Source organism: Musa acuminata, chromosome BXJ3-1, assembly GCF_036884655.1.
Source record: "Musa acuminata AAA Group cultivar baxijiao chromosome BXJ3-1, Cavendish_Baxijiao_AAA, whole genome shotgun sequence".
Lineage (NCBI taxonomy): Eukaryota > Viridiplantae > Streptophyta > Magnoliopsida > Zingiberales > Musaceae > Musa > Musa acuminata.
The window spans coordinates 6,821,960-6,832,190 of record NC_088349.1 but is presented as its reverse complement, the minus strand read 5'-3'; the positions used below and the strand labels follow the sequence as shown (position 1 = coordinate 6,832,190).

Below are 10,231 nucleotides of genomic sequence, written 5' to 3'. Positions count from 1 at the left end.
TCACCCTTCGGCTAGCGACCAATGCCGTTGCATTCCTAAGAGGCTCCGTGGTCAATCCTCATCTTCCTCACCGCGGTAGTCTTCGCTGATCTGTTAACATTCGGCAGACTTAAGGAGAATGAAGGGAACGCCTGTGCCATCACAGCAACAGCAATCGCAATAACAACAGCAGCGATCTACACTTATCTTACTCATGAAGCCTCTCATTTGTAAACAATTCTTTGCATCGATCCAACATTAGTATCATTGTCAGGAGCACCATCTTGCGGGGGCATGATAGAAGATAAGATTTTCCTAACTATATGAGGAAATTTCTCTATTCTGTTGAGAAAAATCCTCTATTCTGTTAGGGAAATCCTCCCTCCTAATTTGTATAAATAGGAGAAGGAACATGTTAATAGATTCAAGCTATTTCATTTCTATAATAAAGCTTCTTCAATTATTGTTCTTATCTTCTATTATTTCTATCACTAATAACTTAGACCGCTAATGCATACACATTACTTGTAAGATTACTTGTAAGGGTCCATTCAATACTGATTTCATATATTCCACTTGTCGTGTAAGAAAACTAATCCAAGAAAACAATGTTATCCCATTATATTCAACACAATTCGTATGCAAAGCCACAAGATTTTCTAACATTATCTAACGAGCAATTGCCACAGATTATGTAAAGTCAACTGGATTGCTTATTCCGGGATCGAGTTTGAGGTAGAAAACTAAGACTTCCAAGCTTACATCCTGAATCTTGTGCCATTTCCACAACATGTTTGCCATGGAAACGATGAGATCATTATTCTGTGGATACCATGTCATTGTTCGCCGAGCGCTCTATAAATAGCAGCGTTGGCCGAGACATTCTTCGTGCTCATATCTTAGTCGATCCAACACGTTCTTCACAGTCAAGAAGAGAAGGAGAAAGATGTCTTGCGGAGGAAACTGCACCTGTGGTTCCAGCTGCAACTGCGGTGGAGGGTACTCGTCGACTGGAACTTGCTATATATGTTCTCTTTTTCTTGGCTCTTTCTTTGGTTCATTTCAGCCATGACAAGTAGCAGAAGATTGTGGTCTTGATAATTTCTTATGTGTAAATGACTACTATTGTTTCTTGTTCTGGGAGTAGATGCAAGATGTATCCTGACCTGGAAGAGAAGAAGACCACTATGGCGACCGTGATCCTTGGGGTTGCACCTGAGAAGGGGTATGTTAACTGACTTGTACTCTATCAGTACTCTTTACTCGTGGATGAGCTTGAGAGAAGAAGAAAAAGGCAAAGCTCCCCCTATAAGGAATCATTCACCAAGATTGTCTGAACTGTGCAGCCACTTTGAAGGGTTTGAGATGGCTACTGTGAGTACTGAGAATGGAGGATGCAAGTGTGGTGGTGGCTGCAACTGTGATCCCTGCAACTGCTAAGTGATCCAAGGAAGGGGATGGCTTGTCAAACAATAACGAAGTCCTACAATGACAGTGTGTGGGTATGCATGGAGTGTTACCTGTGTGATGTGTCTGAGTGCTACAAATAAAGGCCATGGTGACTTCTATGTGTGGCCATTTGGAAGGTCTTCTTGTACTTGCATTCCTACTATATATGGTGTTTATCTTTGCAGGTTATTACTAGACATGTCTTCCTCTCAATCTTACTTGGAATTAGATCCTAACACAACCAAAATAATCTTCTTATGGGCTCAGATCAATGAACATTCTTCTTGGAAAGTTGAGAAGACATGGTTTTGTATCAGATATATGATACCTTGCAATAAGCAGCATAGGAAGTAACATACATCAGAACAATTCAAATAATAATGCATATACTCTAGTAAGGTTAAGGCAAGATCACAAATGAAACATGTATCACAATCATCTCTTGTTTGTGTTTATATCCACATGAAAATAAATTTGTAAATCAAGGGCGAGCTTGAAAAATTCTATATATAATTTTCTTTCCCGTTAAAATCAAATTTCTATAAATTCGGACTCCTCGAGTAAACAATATTGGACAAAGCTATTCACCATTTTATTTTCATTAATGTGATACCAGGACTTTTTAGGTCAAAATGTTGGTTAATTAGATCTACTTATTTGATGCTTCCACTTTAAGATGGAAGAGGATTAGGACCACCATCCTGTCTTTATTGGTTCCAATTTTGGCTCTAAAAGCCATATGGAAAGATCTTTTTCATGGTTAGTGCTTCTTTGATCAGTAAGTGCATGCACTATGTAGATTAATTGATTGGTGGAGAGACAATGATGTTAAACTCAGCTCAGTTGACTTGTCATACATGAACTGATGCATCAGTGGTCTTTCAAGCACATGGTGGAACAAAATAATTAGATTGATCAGATAGATTTAGCTACTGCTTTTGATCTTCCACTGGTTTTAATCCATCCACCTCTAGGGTGGAAAGGCCCCAGCAGAGCCATAGGACTAACCTATTCATCGGATCGACAAGGTTGGATCATTCGTTCTTTGATTCGATCGAATTCATTTGAATTTCTCTTTTATTTCTTTAGGTGAAAATTCTGATAGTTGAAGCTGCTGTTAAATCACACTCAAAATAAAGCTCATTAATTATTGAGCTGTTAGCTGCACCATCATTTTCATCATTGTCCCTTTTCAAGTCCTCCATTTAAGCTTCCATCTTCATTGACATTTTGATATACAAAGCTATTTTAATTGTATCAGCCTTGATTTGGTACCAAATTATTATCATATTTGTTTGGTGGTTCTTCTCTTTTGATGATTCAAAAGTCATGTATTTATAATTGGGCTTCTTTTTCGAATGAACTGATTATCTTTATTATTCTTTTTATTTTGTTATTCAGAATCACAAAAAAAAAAGTGGTGAAGGCATGAAAGAGGGTTTTCAAACCCAAGATTTCTACCAACTAAATTAATATTAACCTCTAAAAAATCAATATAAGAATTTAAACCCTCAGTAAATTAATCAATTCGGATACCTTTGTTTTTTGGGTGACTCTACTGGAAATCCAATTCATTTTGTTGTAGCTTTTCTACATGAATTTAGATTTATTTATTTGTTTGTTTTATAGATCATCTCAGACCAACAGCAAAAAAGTTCGATTGTTAAGTCAACATTGAAATCGAATTATAAAAATAGTAATGGTATTGGAACCTTCACACAAGCAATCAACATAGTTCATAACCATCACATATAAGTACAGGTAGAACATTCAACAGCCATGGGAGCAACTGATACAGGGAGATCATTTCATGTAATATATGCCACTATGGCCTTTGTTTTATTGCACTCAGACCTAAGAAGACATCACACAGGTAAAACACCACACCCACACATCACAGTCCACCTAGGGTTTTATTCTTTGATGAGACATCACACTTAGCAGTTGCAGGGGTTGCAGGAGCAGCTAGATCCACACTTGCAACCTTCATTCTCTGATGCAGCAGCCATCTCTGGTCCTTCGACGTGTCTGCAATGTTCAACCGATCTCACTATCTCATGGCAAATGAAACAAACAAGATGTATCCAAAAGAAACTATCATGTTATGCCAACATACTCCTTCTCAGGTGCAACCCCAAGGATCATGGTCTCAGAGTTGACCATCTTCTCGTCCAAATCAGCGTACTTCTTGCACCTACACCAAAGGAAGACACAAAAGATGATGCTCCTTGTGAAAACCCTTTGAATCATACCGACTGTAACACACAGTAAGATCTTCGAAAGAAGAGGAAGAACATGGTGAGCAAGAACAGGAATTCTGTGACGCGGAGATAGAGAGTTGTAATACCCTCCGCCGCAGCTGCAGCCGGATCCACAATTGCAGTTTCCTCCACAGGAAGACATCTTTCTTCTCCTCCTCTTGAGATGCTACGAAGAATATTAACTGCGAAGATGTATTGCACACCATCCATCATGTCAAATGCCACTATATATAGAGAAAGGGAAAGAAGGCTCGGCCAAGAATGATGCAGTATCCACCGTCCTCACGAAACCTGCCATTGTGATTGTCAACTTCCTCTCCCCCACGTAATCATAATAATAATAATAATAATAATAATAATAATAACATCGCAGTCTTCTCATCAGCCATGTCTAGAATTATAATTTTATAGTGCACGTATTTAGGTGATGTGTGAGACCAAATAATGTCTCCCATTTTATTTATATATTTTGTGATGCAAGCCCGCATCACAATAGCTTTCTGGATAAGCACGGCATTGACTTTGTATATGTTGGTGAGAATCCTTTGTGTTTTGTGGTTTGGTTGTCGACTTTTGATTTGGTACGATAGGATAACATTGTTTTTTTGGATCAATTGTTTTCTTATATGGCAGTCGCCAGCTACGAATATAAATAAATGCATCCGATTTGACGTTAATTATTATTATGTGACTATCGTTGATGCCTACTCTTCTCTAGCGTTAAAACCTAATGTTCAGACAAATGACTATAATACATTTCTATTAGATTCAACTATACGCGTAGCATAAGTTGAGCTCTTGTTTCTTAAGCTGATGGGACCAAAACGCCGGGTTAATAAAGATGCCTTGGTTGCCAATAACAAGGCAGAGGAAACCCTGCAGTTGAGAGAGCCTCGGGAGTGGATGCTTAAGTAACGAAATGGATCATGTCTCATTCATTCTAACAGTAAATTAAATCGTGAAGCCGGCAAAACGTAACATCATTTATATTTCTAGAGGTTAAGAAAAGACGATGCAATCAATAAAATAAAAAGATAATGAAGATTTTAACTGCAGTATACAAAGTTCCACATAAAAAGATAATGAAGATGAGTTGTGAGAATGCCTGCAGGCCATTTAGTTTCTCTTGGCCAACTCATCTTCTTATCAGTATGGAGGTGAATACCATCTGCTTCGATGCACCGACAAACACATCACATCCGGTTTTCACAAACAAACAACTTTAAGGGTCGATCACTAAATTTAACAGATACCACTGGTTCTACCAAAATTTCTCAAATGTTACTCAAAAACATCCCTCCAAGGGGGAAAAAAATCACGTTTAGTAGAAAAAAACCAAGCACTTACCAACATTCTTTCTCCTTGCTTCTTCGTGGTCCATTATGCCAGCAGATGTGGTCAGAACAATATAACCAAACTGCAGAAAGAAGCACTGTTATTCTTCATCTGATATGGCAGAACACTAAAGAGCCAATTGTAGCAAAATTCTCAGCTGGTTGAGTGTTAGAAACGAAAACCAACTTACCTGACGTGATGAGAGCAGTCTGGCGGTCCAAGGCTCAATTTCTTTGATGCCAACATCAGAGCGTGGGCTAATAACACCACATTTGTTCAATCTCCCGTTCAACTAGACCACAATCTTACCAGCTCTGTGATCATCCACGTATTCAAATGCACCGATATAACCTATAAAACATCACATTTGGACAAATTAGCAAGACCTAAACCTTGTCATATAAAAGACAAACAGATTGTGAATTAACCATGCTTCTGCATGACAAGGAACTTGATTATAACTTTCGATGATGGTCGAATCATGACCTGCTGCTTCCCATGCTTCTCAGCATTGTACATGCTCTTGAGAGCATCATTCAAGACACTGACTCTCACCATCCTTATCAAGCCTGCAAAAAAGCAAAACAACAGTAGATAATTGAGTTTGAAACTCACAATACAGCTACAAAATCTCCAATGACCAAACACAATAAGATGAGCTGTTGTAGTTTGCTATTATCATTCAGCTAAAACTACAGAAGCAGCAGAGATATAAATTCAAATATGGAGAGTCACAGAGTAACTTAAAGCTTGTGGTTAAAAAGTATATCACAGTGCATGAAGACCCTAAAGACGATATTGATCAAAACTGGTTATGAGGAACTTCAAAAAAAATCAGAACATGCATACACAGAAGGCATGCGTGCTTGGATAAAAAAATTAGTCCATTAAAATATGCAATGTAATCCAGACAAATATTACAAAGAACACCAGGTTTAAAAAAAGACAGTAGCTTTTAGTCCTAAATATATCTCAATAGTAGCTGTAAAGTCAAATGATGCTGTGCCCAAACATCATGCAAAAGCAACTTCACCTTTCAAAGATTACTCATACTAGCAAGCTAATAATGATCATCAAATTAATCATAAAGGATTGACCGTCTAAGACAGACAACTACATCATAGTGAAGATTTGACCATAACCCTCGAACTCTCAGCCTGACCAAAAATTCCCCCCAGAGCTAATAATTAATCATCAACGATGTAAAAATCAGGCAAGAAATCACTCGGAAACTAACATAACAGGCTAGTTAGCAGATAGAGAGATCTAACTGACTGTATTTTAAGCTCAAGTAAAAACAAGCAGACCTTCAAAATTCCACCAAACTTGTTAACAATCTAGGACAAGGGAAAACAAGTGTGGCATGTGAAGTGAATAGCATGTTGATAGCACAAATTCTAGCTAGCAGCTCTCATAACTGATGAGACATTATGAAGAAACATATTTCAGCACAAAGATTTAAATACCTACCAACCAGGTATTTACTAGTCCAACCAAATGCTGTTCTTGAAATGCATAGATTGACAATATTTCATATGTTTTATTTTATTTTTGTAGTTTTCCGTTAACGACAATGGGTGGTACAAGTCAGCATTCCATTTGATATACCAATGCCATGTTGGTCCAATAGATTACCTAAACCGATATCAGACCGATATTTAATCCTTGATACAAAATGATACTTACCTAACCAGATATTTAACAAAGACAGGCAGCTCAAAAATCAAAGTCAAATGGAAACAATTTAATAAACAATGTAGTATCAATCTTGCCTTTGGTAAAATTATTTAAAATAAGAAAGGAACTAAGCCTTTCATACCAAGCTCTAGGAGCTTATTTCAAGCCATAGAGAGCCTTAGTCAATTTGAATACATGATTAGGAAGAAGAGAATTTTCAAATCCGGGAGGTTGTTCGACATATACTTCTTCGGAAATAAAACCATTCAAGAAGGCACTTTTGACATCCATTTGAAATAGTTTAAAATTATTACTACTAGCATAAGTAAGGAGCATCCTTATGAAGCTAGTTCCACAAGTCAAATTCCAACTTCACACTAGCAAAGGCTGATCTTTGTCCAGGCTAATTATTACAAACTGGGGAGCTTCAAAAATAAAGTACTGCACATTCCCATATTAGTTCTATACAACAGGTTCTAAATGCCACCCAACGCATTTGTCAATTATTGGTTAAGAATAGCCAACAAAAAAGACAAAAGCTAAGAATGTTACATGTTTCCCTAGAAGTGTTACAGTGTGGCTGTAAAAGAAGATGATGGCACATCATCCAATCCAGATGGCATTATGATAAATAAATAAATATCAACGAAATTTCGATAATTATTATCACTATGAAAGCTTCTTACAGAGTCCAAGAATAGCTATCAATTACTGCACATTAATCCTAGTGAACATTTGCTTTTTTTTATAAAAATAACAAGAGAAATAATGCAAAATCCTAGAGGAAAAATTGCAGATGTTCAGTGAAACCTACCAGCTAAAAATATGATGCAAGAGATGCTATCAATTGATGTTTTCTTGTTGATATTGTTCAATAATTCTACATTTCATACTTGATACATCGAACCTAAATAATTGAGTTTCTTCCAATCCTTGTGTCAATAACATTAGCATAATAATCATGAAAAATCAAGGAAAAAAAGCAAAGTTGGAGAGAAGTGGAAGTGCAACTCATGCTATAATCTAATATAGCAAACCTCACCAGTCTAAAATAATAAACTAAAACAACAAGTAACAAAATCAAGACTATAAATATAGATATTAAGCCAAAAAGAGAATGAAATAAGATGGAGTTCAGAGAGTGTAGATCGGAGTAAGAAGACAAAGAAGCATCATCACATAGAAAAAAGGAAGGCAGATAGGCCAAAGGACCTACAGAATGTTATTTCTTTGATTTAAAAACACATCAAATCATTTATAAATAAAAGGAAAAATAATTAATAATTTAAAATTGTTATTTTTGGCATCTGAATAGTCATTCATCACATTAATATTCTTGTTCAGTATGGTGAATAATTATTTTAATAAAATGAATAATTTTAACTATAAAATATTTTTGATTACTTTTACTGTTATCTTTTTATAAAGTTTTTGATATTTTACATTTTGATTTTATTTCTGTTAGAAAATCAATTAATTAACATATAAAAGGATTTATTTATATTATTTTCTTACATTTTTGTGATTTATTATCTTTTTCTCTCATACAGATTCGTGTCCTGCCAATCTTGATTTTGTCATCCATAGCTAATCCCAATTTTGATACCAATCTTGCAAAATATAAAGTGAAACAGATCATCTCCTCCTCTATAGAAAGGCTACGATTGATTTAATTTTAAAATCAAATTAAACTAAAATTTTATAATAAGGTTATTCCACCACTTACATCACACACTTGGTATAACATATTGTTTGCAAACAAGAACTTTCAACCTGTAAACATGACTGACCTCATGGTTTCCTACTGAAGATTCACTTTCAGGGGACACATTTATTTGCTGTACGGCAGACGATCAACGAATCAAACCTTGGACAATATGAAACTCATGACACAGCACAATAACATAAATCAAGAAACGCCGAGGAATATGCACATCACAAGCTGCAAAAGCATTTTGTTAGATTTCAACATCATTTTGTTACAAAGAAACCGCACCCAAGGATGTATTCATTCCCAACAACATGCGTGTTAGCATTGAATTCCCATAACAATTCATGTGCATACTGACAGCACCAAGCTACATTAGAAAAGGAAGAAGCCAGTGCACGAGGCTCCCATCAATGCAGAGTCTCCTCTGGAGGGTTGATATATGCAGTATTACCCCATATACAGAGGGAATATTTCCATTAAGCACCAAGCTTATGACACACAAAAATAAAATTCGATAGACACTGAATTAATAGCAAACAACATAAGCAAACATACACATCAATATTTAATGGACAAGTGAGACCACAATCACACTGAAACAATTAAAAGACAAATATGCCAAGACGACAGAAATCGCATTTATGAGCATCAAAGCTTTGGTTACGTTATCACATTAGCACATTACAAGCTCGTACAAGGTGAAATAGAATCTTCCATGAGCAACTCCGTTGATCCACAATGTTAGATAACAAGGAAGGAGCAAACAACTTCTTTCATCAACAGTAAGAACTGGTAAATTTTCGTGAACGAATTAAAGACAGGTCAAACCAACATAGCCGACCGAAAGAGATCGCACGGAAGAGGCGGAGGGAAAGAGATCGCATCTGAGTCGACGAGGCGGGAAAACCCTAAATCTCTGAGAGAGGAGACGGACGCGACTTGAAAAGGCTTCGGGATCGATTCCAAGAGACCAGATTCGGAGTTTCTAAGGCCGTCAGATTCCGATCAAACGACGCTACGGCCGTGAGGAGCATGAGCCTTCGTTCTTTCCCTAGTCTTTGTTCTCCAATGGTCTGCGAAACAGGATACAGCGTGAATCCATAATTCCAATAAGGACACGTATCTCCGTTTTGTTTGTTATATTCACTTTCATTTCTTATATATATATATATATATATATATATATATATATATATATATATATATATATATATATATATATATATATATATATATATATATATATATATATATATATCCCAATTATGTTTTACAAAAGCCAATAAATATTTTGTATTCTTTAAAAATAACTATTTTCTTTTCCATAGAATAAAAATAAACTTTAACTATTACAGCAAATATTAAACTCTGTAAATGCTTTGTTTTATGTGAAATAAACTCATTCATCCTCAACATTTTTAAGGACAATTACTATCAAACTTAATCAGTGGTGATGTTTCGATTATATATTATTCATCCATATTTTAAAATAAAATTCTATTAAATCCCTATATCTCTCCTACTATTAATGCTAAACATCTCAGTTCTTCCAACGATAATATCTCTTTAGAACATGTTTATACCATTTTAGATGATTTTTTATTGAGATAAAATCTAATTTTTTTATAAAAACAAAATATATGTTTTTTAATCTTTCCATCTAAAATTGATTATCTTAACAACATAAACTTTTCTCTATATACTGTTCCTAATAGTCCAATAAAACATAAGTGATCTGAAAATTATGTTAGATATGTTTAATATAACTTTTCTCTCTTCTTTAATCGTTTTACTCTTCGCAAGTGAAATTATCTTATTA

General features: G+C 35.5%; 2 protein-coding genes and 1 pseudogene across 2 annotated transcripts; 1 reads left to right on the top strand and 2 right to left on the bottom strand.

The window, feature by feature from the left end:
• The first annotated feature begins 830 nt into the window (after positions 1-830).
• Positions 831-1,627, top strand: LOC103983418 (metallothionein-like protein type 2). The gene is made up of 3 exons (XM_009400636.3): positions 831-978; positions 1,127-1,204; positions 1,326-1,627. The coding sequence occupies exons 1-3, from the start codon at positions 926-928 to the stop codon at positions 1,417-1,419; spliced, it is 225 nt and encodes a 74-aa protein (XP_009398911.2). The 5' UTR covers positions 831-925; the 3' UTR covers positions 1,420-1,627.
• A 1,514-nt stretch (positions 1,628-3,141) lies between these two features.
• Positions 3,142-3,930, bottom strand: LOC103983430 (metallothionein-like protein 2A). Its single transcript, XM_009400647.3, has 3 exons — positions 3,776-3,930; positions 3,545-3,622; positions 3,142-3,456 (listed from the first exon to the last, which is right to left on the bottom strand). Exons 1-3 carry the CDS (start codon positions 3,829-3,831, stop codon positions 3,366-3,368), a joined length of 225 nt encoding a protein of 74 aa, XP_009398922.2. The 5' UTR covers positions 3,832-3,930; the 3' UTR covers positions 3,142-3,365.
• Positions 3,931-4,910: 980 nt separating this feature from the next.
• Positions 4,911-9,392, bottom strand: LOC103983441 (small ribosomal subunit protein uS8-like; annotated as a pseudogene).
• Positions 9,393-10,231: the final 839 nt, after the last annotated feature.

Coding starts and splice junctions, on each gene's coding strand:
- LOC103983418 (XM_009400636.3), top strand. CDS start 926: ATGTCTTGCGGAGGAAACTGCACCTGTGGTTCCAGCTGCAACTGCGGT. Junction 979..1,126: donor AGCTGCAACTGCGGTGGAGG/GTACTCGTCGAC, acceptor TTCTGGGAGTAG/ATGCAAGATGTATCCTGACC. Junction 1,205..1,325: donor GGGGTTGCACCTGAGAAGGG/GTATGTTAACTG, acceptor TGAACTGTGCAG/CCACTTTGAAGGGTTTGAGA.
- LOC103983430 (XM_009400647.3), bottom strand. CDS start 3,831: ATGTCTTCCTGTGGAGGAAACTGCAATTGTGGATCCGGCTGCAGCTGC. Junction 3,623..3,775: donor GGCTGCAGCTGCGGCGGAGG/GTATTACAACTC, acceptor CCTTTGGTGTAG/GTGCAAGAAGTACGCTGATT. Junction 3,457..3,544: donor GGGGTTGCACCTGAGAAGGA/GTATGTTGGCAT, acceptor TGAACATTGCAG/ACACGTCGAAGGACCAGAGA.